We start from the raw sequence: 14232 nt of genomic DNA, 5'->3' as shown, positions 1-14232 counted from the left end.
TGAACATGACTGGTTCATTAGTTCCTATCGATTTCCCCTATTGGGACACTTATTGCAAGTGTCTGGGACATAATTGTGATTGGTGGGTTGGCAGTTCCTGGTGTCCCCTGTATTTAATGTTTTCACTTTATGAGCTATAAAAGTCTGAATAGATAATCAATAGAGTGTTGCCATGGTTTAAGCCGCCTGTAAGGTTGATGGAAAGTTTTTCTGTCCCAGAGGATGGCCTTGAATGAATGTGCATGCATGGCAGTGAATGCATTCATATTTATCAGGTTTTCAGTGCATGCAGGTGAATTAACATGGACAAGTACTGATATGAGGAGGATATTTTCAACAGACTGCTGACTTAGCACCAAATATGTTGCAGGATGCTTTGGACCGTATCACCTGTGACCTTCTTTTTTCTTCTTTTTCTTTCTTTTCTTCTTCGCTGTTCTCTCTATCATCTCTTACAGGTAATTCTGGTGGGTTCCTCTATAAATGAACGAGATCAAATGCTGTTTATCAGCACAGATGAAGGTTCCTCCTTCCAGCGGCAGTCCATCGACTTCACACCTGACACGCTCATCTTCCACCCCAAAGAAGAAGACAAGCTGCTGGCCTATTGCAAGGAGGGCAGGGTGGGTTGTAGACACAAACATAAAAGAAATTTTTGATTCTGTAGCTGAAATAAATGCACAAGGAGTTATCGTTGGTGTTACGTTACCAAATCTTTTGTGGTGCAGCAGCGCATTATATCTCAAGATTTACGACTAAACTCAGAAAAAAAACGTCATATGTTGTTTTTTCATACCACAGTAATGCTGTTCTGTAATTCTTGAATTAAAGTGAAATGAATTAAACAATAACCATATCCAAACACAGTGACAATATAGTGTAGTCACACTTGGCTTCTAGTTGGAAACCCTTTGGCAAGTTCTAAGAAGAAAAAAAAACGTATATATCATAAAACAATGTTTTTAATTATAAATAACCCACAAATCTATTTGTATATAGAAATCTGAATGTAAAACTTTTGCTTTAAATTTTATTTTTAAGGTAAAAGTTTAAATATGTATATTTATTACGTTGCTGTCAGATCTTGCACTGACTTTTCTCAGCAAACATCTAATGGCTGCAGTTATCCCTGTTTCTTGTCCACCTCTCCCTACCCCACTCATCCTTTCAAAGCGTTCCAATTTTCCATACATTCTATGCAGCACTCAGCGAATGACTAGACATTCAGCAATGACCTTATGGGGCTTACTGTCCTTGTGGATGGGCCAGTGAAGGTCATCTGGTCAATTGTCAAGTCAGCAGCCTTGAATGTAGTTGCTTGCACTCGACTAGACTGAGATACACACATAATTTACTCAAATTTAGAAGGAAATATTAAGTCGAGATAATCCATTATCTCAAATACTTTTTAATTTTGAACAGCAAAACCCATAATCACCCAAATTAAAACAAAACAGGCATATAAAGACAAACATTTCACTTCATGTGCAATTAATATAGATTAATATCGATTTTATGTAAAACCTTTTCATTATATATTTTTTTAGTTTCACTATCATTAAAAGCACTAACAGTAGACAGAAACAATTAAACTATGATGGAGGATCCTGAGGTGCTGGTTAATGACCGTCAATGCACACTTGTAGAGCACATAATAATTCAGCTGCATGTCTTTTTATGTCACACACTGTTGTTTTTAATCCTGCTTAAGTTAATTGCTTTCATAGTTGTAACATGTCACTCCAGTCTGAGCCAACACGAAAGCCAGGGCATCGTATTGCTGTCCAATGAATTACTTATGTCTTTTTGCCGAGAGATGAGATGATTCAGTGGATAAGACATTCAAGCCTGCAGCACTGTAGAGAACCTGCAAGATGAAAATAGTGTTGGTCAAAAATGCTGCTTTCTCATGTAGGTTAGAAACACTCAATCAACAGATTTATTAATAAGCAATGAGAGATGTTCATCTCACTGCATTTGACTGTTTTATAGCAGTAGCTTCAGTTAGGGGATCAAAGCAGAGCAAAGGAATTTAAAGATGTATCACTTGGGGACACATGTGGAATGGCCAATTCTGAGCAAAGCTAATCTTAACAGCACCACTGGTGTGAAACAGCAGCAACAAATGATCTTCACCACGTTCCAGTCATTTATGGTGATAACACAAAGGTAGTGCAAAGGTAGTATATCTGATCTGGCAGTGATATACAAAGGTCGGAAGCCCAAAGTGCAGATAGCGATATTTTTGTCGTAGAGAGCAAAGTATTTTATTTTATGTTATTATGTTAGCTGACTGTAGTCGCCTATGTGGAAACAGCACAGCTATGTCTTGATGCATGCTCAATCATACAGGTAAGGTATTCATCCAGGTAATCATCCAGGTACTTTTGGAGACAGCACAGCTATATTTCACGTTGTTGTCTACCACCACACCTGGGTAATTCACCAATCATACACTAAAAATATTGAATTAAAGGGCAGTTTGTTTTCATATGTTATCAGTATGGTTTAGTTTAGTTTATCTGCCACAGTCTTTGTACTTATCTGTATATTATGAATTCATTTTTTTGGATAATACCTTTTTAAAAACTAATAAATTAACACTTTAACAATCTGTCAAGATCAACAAAATGTAATTTCATTTTGTTTTGTTGCACAAACCACCAAACAACTACTCGTATTCATCAAAGTCCTTATTTTTTGCACCGACTGAATTAACATCATCATCATCATCATCAACTTTATTTATAAAGCACTTTAAAACAACCACAGCTGACACAAAGTGCTGTACATTTAATTAAGTAATTAAAACCCAATGTAAAAAGTGACGTTTGGGCTTAAATAAAAAAGACCCTGAAAACCAAAATGGAAATGAAGCTCAAGATATTTAAGTAGGTGAGACATAAGTTTGAATAGTTAATAAGCTTGAATTGGCTCAACTCCTCCTCCACTTTAATAATTTACACATAATTAAGCAAGAAATTCAATTAGGTTTTAATCTGTTCCATATGGGCAGGCTGCAGATGGAAACGAGGAATCCATTCAAACAGAACAAAAAAAATCATTTAGCTGGAGAATGATGTGAGGATGCAGAGCAGCATTTTCAAATTACGGTTTGTGAGGGCAGACACATATTTACATCAAGGTCAACCTTCATTTCTCTTTTTCACAGCGACAAAAGAATGTGCTTTAGGATTAGCTTGTCGTCACTGATTACATTTATTTTCCGATGACCATGAGTGAGATAGGCAGGAGCTGAGCAGAATGAGAAGGTGCAAGTGTTGTTTGTGTGTGTGTGTGTGTGTGTGTGTCAGCTAATACACACTCAATGCACACACCTTGTCACGCTGACACACACGGCTGCCAAACCTGTTATGATTAATATGTGAGCTCAGTTTTAATGTATGAAATGTAGTATCTTGATTGGATGAATAATTTTCTATAGTGACCTCCATTGTAAAATAAACAGCTGGCAATAATCTGGAGATACGTTATGCTACATGGAAATTGTGCTTTTTTCTGTCTAATTGTGTGGGGTTTTTTGTTTTTTTGTCCAGCTCTTTGCTTCAGCAGATCTGGGCCGCAAGTGGACATTACTGCAGGAGAGGGTGACAAAGGACAGAGTTTTCTGGTCAGTCTAACTTAATTTTATAACATTTGATGGATAAGATGCCAAGAATGCAGCTGTGTTTGTATCACAGCTGGGGCCAGCATTACTAAGCAAGTTCATGATACCCAGGATATCTTTTTCTTATTTCGAGTCGACTTATCCAAACAACAGCAACATCAGTAACTGAAGGTGGATCAGTCAACCCAGATTCTTCTTTTTATGAGTCTGGTCACATAAAACTGTGCAATTTGATTAATCATAGACACGGACTAGTCTACCTGCAGCAAAGCAGTATAATTTACAAATGAAGAGACTATATTAAAAATATTGAAAGATGTTAAACAGATGATACATCTGCAAGTTGGTACATAAGAATGTGTGATTTAAAAAGAAGGGAATGCCGTTGTTCCCTAAGAATCTCCATTTCTTATTGATGCTTGTCAGATAAAGACAAATACTATGTCTAGAACTACAGTCCTTTCTACTACCTAAATACTGAAGTTCTAGGGATTTTGTTGGAAAGAACTGATTGGTAATTATGTTGTGGTTTTGTACATGTTCGTGTCTTTTCTAAAGGATAACATGCACCAGAGCACATTAGGCCTGCAGCATATCTTACCATGGCGGTGTACCCATTAAGAAGATAACCTTTGTGTTTACCCTGAAAACCAAAGGATAAACCTGACAGTACCACACTTGCCTGACTCAGTCTCTAGGTTTGCTCTACAGGCCTCTGATAACTACTTCACTGATATATAGTTTTAGAAACTGTGAGAATTAAGGTTGCAACCAAACAGAACATTTTCTGTTTCTTTATGCAAAGATGATTAATACTGGTTCTTGAACATATGTCAGTGTTTTGCAAGGATCCCAATAAGTTAAGGAAGAGAGGAATGAAAATACAAGGACTTTATTTTGAATTTACTTTGAGATGGGTGTTGAAGGCTATAATAAACACAGACGAAAAGAAAATTTGAACTGCTTAAGGTTATTTCAGTTCATCCATCCATCCATCCATCCATCTTCATCCGCTTTATCCGAGGCCGGGTCGTGGGGGCAGCAGCCTAAGCAAAGAGGCCCAGACCTCCCTCTCCCCAGCCACCTCCTCCAGCTTATCCGGGGGAATACCAAGGCGTTCCCAGGCCAGCCGAGAGATATAATCTCTCCAGCGTGTCCTGGGTCTGCCCCGGGGCCTCCTCCCAGTGGGACATGCCTGGAACACCTCACCCAGGAGGCGCCCAGGGGGCATCCTTGTCAGATGCCTGAACCACCTCAGCTGGCTCCTTTCGATGTGGAGCAGCAGCTGCTCTACTCTGAGCCCCTCCCGGATGGCCGAACTTCTCACCCTATCTCTAAGGGAGAGGCCAGCCACCCTTCGGAGGAAGCTCATTTCTGCTGCTTGTATCCGCGATCTCGTTCTTTCGGTCACTACCCACAGCTCGTGGCCATAGGTGAGGGTAGGGACGTAGATCGACCGGTAAATTGAGAGCTTCGCTTTTACACTCAGCTCCCTCTTCACCACGACGGACCGGTGCAGCGTCCGCATTACTGCAGCTGCAGCCCCAATCCGTCTGTCGATCTCCGGCTCCCTTCTCCCATCACTCGCGAGCAAGACCCCGAGATACTTGAACTCCTCCACTTGGGGCAGGAACTCATCCCCGACCCGGAGTGGGCACCCCACCCTTTTCCGGCTGAGAACCATGGCCTCAGATTTGGAGGTGCTGATCCTCATTCCCGCTGCTTCACACTCGGCTGCGAACCGTTCCAGTGCGAGCTGGAGGCCCTCACCCGATGAAGCCAACAGAACCACATCATCCGCAAAAATCAGAGATGAGATTCTGAGGCCACCAAAGCGAAAGCCCTCCGCCACTTGGCTGCGCCTAGAAATCCTGTCCATAAAAATTATGAACAGAACCGGAGACAAAGGGCAGCCCTGGCGGAGCCCATCACCCACCGGGAACGAGTCCGACTTATTGCCGGCAATGCGAACCAAGCTCTTGCAACGGTTGTATAGGGATCAAATGGCCCGTAGCAATGGGCCAGACACCCCATATTCCCGCAACACCTCCCACAGGACACCCCGAGGGACACGGTCGAATGCCTTCTCCAAGTCCACAAAACACATGTAGACTGGTTGGGCAAACTCCCATGCACCCTCAAGTATCCTCGAGAGGATAAAGAGCTGGTCCAGTGTTCCACGACCAGGACGAAAACCGCATTGTTCCTCCTGTATCCGAGGTTCGACTAGCGGACGAACTCTCCTTTCCAGCACCCTGGCATAGACTTTCCCAGGGAGGCTGAGGAGTGTGATCCCCCTGTAGTTGGAACACACCCTCCGGTCCCCCTTCTTAAAGATGGGGACCACCACCCCGGTCTGCTAGTCCACAGGTACTGCCCCTGATCTCCACGCAACATTGCAGAGGCGTGTCAACCAGGACAGCCCTACAACGTCCAGAGCCTTCAGGAACTCGGGGCGGACCTCATCAACACCAGGGGCTCTGCCACCAAGGAGTTGTTTAACTGCCTCAGTGACCTCGCCCCCGGAAATTGGCGGGTCATTCCCCTCATCCCCAGACTCTGCTTCCTCCTCGGAAGACGTGTCAGTGGGATTAAGGAGGTCCTCAAAGTATTCCTTTCACCGCCTGACAATTTTCTCAGTCGACGTCAGCAGCGCTCCGCCAGCACTATACACAGTGCAGGTAGAGCACCGCTTTCCCCTCCTGAGACGCCTGACGGTTTGCCAGAATCTCTTCGAGGCAGTCCGAAAGTCTTTTTCCATGGCCTCTCCGAACTCCTCCCACACCCGAGTTTTTGCTTCAGCCACTGCCCGAGCCGCATTCCACTTGGCCTGTCGATACCTGTCGGCTTCCTCTGGAGTCCCACAGGCTAACCAAGCCTGATAGGACTCCTTCTTCAGCCTGGTGGCTCCCTTCACCTCTGGTGTCCACCATTTGGTTCGGGGATTACCACCACGGCAGGCACCAACCACCTTGCGGCCACAGCTCAATGCAGCAGCTTCGGCAATGGAGACACTGAACATGGTCCATTCGGACTCAATGTCCCCAGTCTCCCTCGGAATGCTGTTGAAGCTCTGCCGGAGGTGTGCGTTGAAGATCTCGCGGACTGGGGCCTCTGCTAGACGTTCCCAGCACACCCTCACTACGCGTTTAGGTGCACCAGGTCTGTCCAGCGTCCTCCCCCGCCACCTGATCCAACTCACCACCAGGTGGTGATCAGTTGACAGCTCAGCCCCTCTCTTTACCCGAGTGTCCAGAACATATGACCGCAGGTCTGGTGATACGATTACAAAATCGATCATCGACCTACGGCCTAGAGCGTCCTGGTGCCACGTGCACTTATGGACACTCTTATGTTCGAACAGGGTGTTCGTTATGGCCAAACTGTGATTAGCACAGAAGTCCAATAACAAAGCACCGCTCGGGTTCAGAAGAGGGAGGCCGTTCCTCCCAATCACGCCCCTCCAGGTCTTGCTGTCGTTACCCAAGTGAGCATTGAAGTCTCCCAGCAGGACAACAGAGTCTCCAGGTGGAGCACCTTCCAGCACCCCCCCCCCCCAGGGACTCTAAGAAGGCTGGGTACTCCGAACTGCCACTCGGCGCATAAGCGCAGATGACAGTCAGGACCCGTTCCCCGACCCTAAGGCGCAGGGAACAAACCCTCTCGTCCACCGGGAAAAACCCCAACGTACCGGCAGCAAGCCGAGGGCATATTAGAATACCCACCCCAGCCCGCTGCCTCTCACCAGGGGTAACTCCAGACTGAGACAGAGTCCAGCCCCTCTCCAGGAGACTGGTTCCAGAGCCCAAGCCATGCGTAGAGGTGAGCCCAACTATATCTAGCTATCTATATCTTCTGAACCTCTCAACCTCACGCACTAACTCAGGCTCCTTCCCCACCAGAGAGGTGACATTCCATGTCCCTATTGCCAGTCTTGGCAGCCGGGGGTCAGTCCGCCAGGGCCTCCGCTCCTGGCCGCCACCCGGCACACAATGCACCCAACCCCTATGGCGCCTCCTGCGGGTGGTGGGCCTGCGGGAGGATGGGCCCATGTCTCCTCTTCGGGCTGTGCCCGGCCGGGCCCCATGGACTAAGGCCCGGCCACCAGACGCTCGCCCTCGGGCACCCTCCCCGGGCCTGGCTCCAGGGCGGGGCCCCGGTAACCCTATCCCGGGCAGGGTAAACTGTTCCCTCGATATCTTTTTCATAAGGGTCTTCTGAATTGCTCTTTGTCTGGTCCCTCACCCAGGACCAATTTGCCATGGGAGACCCTACCAGGGGGCAAAAGCCCCCAGACAACATAGCCCCTGGGATCCCTGGGACACACAAACCCCTCCACCACGATTAGGTAGCAATTCAAGTTCACTTAAGTTCAATTTAGTACCAAATCACAATAACAGTCACATTGTAAGGTAAGAAGCCTACATTATTCTGGAGAAAACTTCAACAATCAAGCAACCCCTAGACAAGTTTGCAGTTGTAGAAAGGACAACCTCTGGCAGAGCCAGGGCTCAGGGAATCCCGGCTATCTATCAAAAAAAGTTAAAAAGTAGTTATATGGCTCCACTGGTATATAAATATGTGGGGAGAGTGAGAGCTGAATGGTGAAGAACTGCTTAGTTCATCGCATCAAGTCTCTGTCACGATTAGTGGAGCGGACTCAGGCGCAGACCACAAGTTTCTTCAAATCAAAAGTGAATTTATTTACAGTGTTCTCCATGGTGAAATATATATATATACACACACACATCGGTGTCTGGGGAAAAGGGGCCGGGGTTCCAGGGTCCGGGAGTGAAAGGGGCAGGAGTCCAGGGAGGGGAGATTTCCATACAGCCCTCGCAACCACACACAGCTCCTCTTCTTTCCTCTATCACTCTTGCTCACGCTCAGTCACCGTGCACAAGGAAAACAGGTCCAGGGGAAATCTATACACAGAAAGAGAAACAGTTAGTCTCCTGGTTCAGACGTACTGACGAACAAACTTTGCAGAGTGCAGGACGACTGACGCTGATGGCTCAACGATCCAGCGACGAGTAGAGCAGACTCGCCATCTTAAGTAGGACTCATAATTCTCATAATCAGCGGCAGGTGTGCTGATCATCTCCAGGTGCGTGGGCCAGGAGCAGGAGCCCATACTGAGCTCCGCCCCGGCAGGAGAAAGAGAGTCGAAGAGGACGAGAGAGAAAGGGAGAGCAGAGGCGAGAGAGGAGAAAAAACAAAACAAAGCGCCTGACTGCTGTCAGCTGGCAAGGTGCGGGGACCATGACAGTCTCTTAGGACTTTGATCCTATAGCTACATAACAGGTCATATGTCTAGCCTTAACTGTTAGCTTTATCAAAAAGGAAAGTTTTCTTAAAAGTAGAGAGGCTGTATGTCTCATGAAAACAAACTAGAAGCTGGTTCCACAGGAAGGAGGCCTGCTGAAAGTTGAAGGCTCTATTTGAAGGATTTAACTGGGTGCCGCTGAAGAGAAGCTAATATTGGACAAGAATGAACTCGCTTTATCATCCCTGTCAGTACTCTGGCAACAGCATTTTGGATTAACTGGGGGCTTAGTGAACTTTAAGAATGACCTGATAATGATAAAAAACAATAGTCCAGCATAAAAATAATGAATGCATATATAAGACAGAGATATCGTGCAGAAGAAAGAAACAAGTTCTACATAATTGTTTAATATGCACATTATGACATTATATATGACTTATCCTGGTATGGTAATGCCAACCAGATTCAGAATGCAATTAAACATATAATAACCTCAGTTTTGTCTGAATATTGGAAGGAAATTATGGGTCATCCTTATATCTTTAAAATATGCCACTAGCCAAAGTATATGACTTGTGTCATCTGGCTTCGCAAATGAATCATACTGAGTATTATCTACGTAGCAATAAAAATGTATGCAGTGTTTTCTGATAATATTCTCTAAGGGACGCATGTATAATATAAAAAAGTATGGATCCAAGCACAGAACCCTGTGGAACTCCATGACAAACTTTGTGGAGAAGACTATCAGCTTACATGAACAAAATCTATCAGGTACATACAATTTAAACCATTGGAATGTATTTTCTTTAACAATTTTAACAGAGATTAACAGTTTAATCTAAATTTATGTTGAAAAATATTGTGAACAACAGTATCAAATGCTACAGAGTGACCTAACAGGACAAGCACAAAGACATGTCCTTTGTTTGAGTCCATGAGAATGTCATTCATTTCAGGTTTTAAATTATACACAATCCAATAAGAACCTATGGCGCCAGAATAGAAAGGTCTCTTTGAAAGTAGTAATACTCATTAAGCGCAGAATTGGGGGTTACATTAGTATAAAAATGAGAAGATGGGGCTTCGTAAAAAATTACACTTACTAACATTTTTAAAACTCACTAATTAACTCTAATGGGCTACAGCTTCTCCACAGAAGTCAAATACTAGACCCCAAATGGAACTATCTAAAAAAGAATGCAAAGATTAGAAAACATTAAGTATATGAATTATTACAATTGTTCCCTTAATTTTATATTTTGCCCTTCAGTTGAAGAAGAAATGACATCCACATCAGTTTATGTATAATTTTAATATGCCAACATAAGATGGTGATTGTGATGAACCTTATCCTGTTTACCTTGACAGATACATACTTACTCTGTATTCTGTAGAAAAATATTGTGATCAATGATGATTTTATATATTTTTCCATGGCATTACATTTGAATTTAACAGTTCAATCTTTCAAATAACAGACAAATATTTGTGAAATCATGATACATTTGTGAATGTATTTTAACAATCTAAATATGCATATATGTACAGACAGATACATTTAGACAACAAGAAAATTATGTTTTATTACATTACAGTGATTTTACGTTAATTTACATTTGAAATGTGAAATCACAGTCCATTTATGTAAATTTAATGACATTCTAGAAGAACAGAACAAAACTGTAAAATACACAGTAAAATACTTTTATATTAGGATTTTTTTTACAGTGTAGGACTTTGCTCTTCTAGACAGAGATCTCAGTTGTTCCTGGATCTGCTGGAGCCACTTGCCCAGCTTGGGGTCCCGTTTACCACTGGGACCACTGTTACCTTTGCCCTCCACATCTTCTCGAGCTCTTCTCTGAGCCCTTAGTACTTCTCCAACTTCTCGTGTTCCTTCTTCTTGATGTTGCTGTCATTCGGTATCGCTACATCTATCACTATGACTGTCTTCCTCTGCTTGTCCACCACTACCATGTCCGGTTTGTCCGTCTGTATCTGGAAGTTCCACAGAAACTTACCTTGGTCGTTGAGAATGCAAATCCCATTTTGACTTTGGAACATCCTTGCCATACCTGGCACAGGTGTTCCTGTATACTATGCAAATCACTTGGTTATGGCGTTCCATGTATGCCCTGCCTGCTAGCATCTTGCACCCTGCTGTTATGTGCTGGATGGATAGATAACCACCTGTCATAAAAACAGGAAAATACATATTTTAAAAATCTGTCAAAAACAAATAGTTTTTGGTTCGTCCCACAAAGTTTCCCAATGGAACTTTTTTCCAACCTGTCTTCGATTCCACCAAATCTCAAATCTGCTTAATATTTTTCAAGTTTGGACTTAGACTTGGCCAGTCCAACAGTTCTAGTTCTCTAGATTCCTTTTTCACATAGTTTGTGCACAGTTTTGAAATATGTTTTGGGTCATTCTCTTGTTGGTATATAAACCCATGAGCAATCCATTTCAGTCTACATCTTGATGAACCAAGGTGATTTGCTAGAATTTTTTGTTCATTATATTATGCTAGCATCAAAGTTTTTGTGGACGTTTGCAATCTGTGCAATTTGTCACATTGCACAGATAATGGCTTCTTAGAAGTTAAGTTTCCCTTCAGCCTTGTTCATTCAGTCATTTGCTTATGGTCAGTCTGGAGACTTTCTTAGAATATGATCTAAAAACATTTACCTCTTTTGCTGCCTGAAGCAGCAGTGGTCCTCCTTCTGTCTATACTACTTAAAGTCTTAAGGTGCCTGAGATCTGCTTCAGTCAGCTTTCATTTCTTCCTCTTCCTTGGTGCATTCTGTAAGGGCCAGACTCCAAAGCACACTTGACCACACTGTGAGAACACTTGAAGTCTTGCTCTATTTGTCTCAAAGACCATCACAGCATCACAAAGTGCTTCAATGTAGACTATTCCCTTTTCAAAGAGCTCTCTGCATGTTCCCATTTTAAAATGAGGAGGAATTTCAAACTGAATTCACATTTTATACCCACATTTGAGCTGGTAGACTGGATTTATCAGAAATTAATCAAGCATTCAAGCACAAAATGTTCTGTTCAGAAAATTTTCAGTAATTTGCCAACTTAATCAAAGAAAATTAATATGCTTTAAAATTTTCTTCTGTTTTATATTGTAAAACATTAAATTTGATGAAAATAAAACAAAATATGAATGAAAAACAACAAAATTATATTCTAACATTAATAATATAATTTCATTTAAGAGCTTGAGCAACCAACAACATTGGTGGATTAACATTACACAAACATAAAAAAAAAAAAATTTGGCCATTGCCAAGTGGTGGAGAGAGGGGAGGGGGGGGAGGGGGGCAAGACCAGGTGTGTGTGTGTGTTTCTCTCGCTCTCTCGCTCTCTCTCATAGAACAATATAAATAGTTTTAAATGGCTTTCACTGGTATTATTTGACCAGCTTTAATATTTATTATGAAATCAATGACATAACATCAAAAGCAGTGGCTTTATTTACAGTGCAGGAGAGTTGTGCTATTTATAAAGTCTTTCAGCAGTTCTTAGTTGAAAAGTCTTGTATTTACAAAATCCAGCATCTGATCTCCAGTGTTCCCAGGACAGAATCTCTTCTCTCAGCCATGCAAAACACTCTCCACAGGTAACCACAGCTAACATTTGAAATCTTTGTGCTAACAATAATAAAGGAGACTTACAGATGGGCAAGGCAATCACTACGACAGTTGGACAACACTCAGACAGAGACTGAAGGTCAGGTCCCAGTTTAAATAGCAGTCAGCTGATTGCCAGCTGATTCACAGGTGCTTGATTGCTTGAGGCACATCAGGGCGAGGGCTGAGATCCCAGTAGGATCCTGCCCCCCTAAGGTAACGTGGAGTAAGCAGACACATATACACAGAGCAACAAGCAAACACACCAAGAGGTAGAGAGAGAGAGGTTGCTGTGATGGTAGATTTTTCGGTTTTCCTGCAAAGCACCATCTTCTTTTATACATAAATCTCCAGATGGCAGGAAGGAGGCATCCTGTTTCATTTACTAAGAGCAGCAGATTTTTCTTTTAAGAGTTAATAAATATGTGAAAATGACTCCCACCAGGGATAAAACAAACTTTTTAGCAAATGCAACAACTTAGACGAGAGGGGTAATTTACATCCCAAGTACAACTATGCATTGCATTTTGCATGAAAACTGTGGATTCCTATCTTAACAATCATTAATCTATTAAAGTTAACCAAGGTAAACAACCTTCAATAGATTGGTAGAGCTGATGTGAGGCAATATACTTTAAAAAAAAAAAAAAGAAACTTTGCTCAGAAGCAAACCTGAAAAACCTGCTTGGATAGGAATCTTTTCGAGGTCAGGTGTTTCCTATCCTTTCAATGCTCACGTTGGTTGTAATGCACAGGGGTCAAAGTTGTGGGAAATTACTACTGAGTGTTTTATAATAAGGCTGTCATCTCATCCCAGAGAGAAACAGAAAGCAGAAGGAAGTAAATGGCTCTTATTGTCACATGTAATATTTCACAGCTTTCACGATCATATATCTTCCAGTATGTCTCCTCCTAACTCTAGTCTTCATATTTTATCTCCTTTTTCATTCTTCTATTCATCTGTTTTCTTTTACCATTTTCTCCCATCTGAATTTAGCTTCATGTTACTCATTCATGTAAAATAGGCATTATTGTAAAATTATAAGTTCAAATGTGCAGCATTCAAATACTATTGAGTCCCTCTTTCCCATCTTTTAAAGGTCAGAAAGGCATTTCTGAAGGAGTTCCTGTTAGTGTGTTTCCTCTCTTTGCAAATATTAAATGAGCTGGTTCACACGCCCAAGCAACTATACCACCAGTGCTAACTCACAAATCATCCTCTCTGCAATGTAAAAATTGAGAGATTGTGGAAGGGGTGCCATATAGGAAGAGAAACACCCTAAGTGCTTCCTTTTTTAGACTTAAGTTGCATACTCAAGTAAGAGTTGGCTCTGGGTTTTAGACCCCTGCAATGAGAGCTATATTATGTAATTCTTACTGTAACTTGTGGATTAAACGTTTTTTTTGTTTTTCTGTGAATAACATTTGGTTTTGACTTAATAGTGGCACAAGATTAAAAGTTATGGACTTGTTTTCAAAATTCATATTTTGGAAACCATGAAAAATGGCTCCAAAATCTTAACCTTTAAATATTGGCTACCCATCCAATATTTACTCAGAAACACCTGGAAAACAGAGCGACCATTTAACCATACAATATAAGAGCAGATTAAACTGGCAAAAATTGCTGACCGCTTGACTTAATACCCCTCGCCAAGTGCCATCATATTGCATGGTTGCAAACTATGGCC

The 14232-nt window shown here is 42.4% G+C and overlaps 1 protein-coding gene across 7 annotated transcripts in view; it reads left to right on the top strand.

The window, feature by feature from the left end:
• The window catches only part of sorcs2 (sortilin-related VPS10 domain containing receptor 2), a 365070-nt gene that overhangs the window by 266892 nt on the left and 83946 nt on the right, over nt 1-14232 (top strand). For all 7 annotated transcript variants that reach the window (XM_040040720.1, XM_040040719.1, XM_040040723.1 and 4 more), the window contains exons 4-5: nt 459-623; nt 3558-3631. In XM_040040720.1, the coding sequence (XP_039896654.1) occupies nt 459-623; nt 3558-3631 (239 nt within the window). The remainder of the gene's footprint in view (nt 1-458; nt 624-3557; nt 3632-14232) is intronic.

The sequence above is a fragment of the Simochromis diagramma genome, unplaced genomic scaffold (assembly GCF_900408965.1).
Source record: "Simochromis diagramma unplaced genomic scaffold, fSimDia1.1 OVJJ01000317.1, whole genome shotgun sequence".
Taxonomy (NCBI): Eukaryota; Metazoa; Chordata; class Actinopteri; order Cichliformes; family Cichlidae; genus Simochromis; species Simochromis diagramma.
The sequence above is the reverse complement of the archived record's forward strand: the minus strand, read 5'-3'. Positions and strand labels throughout refer to the sequence as shown.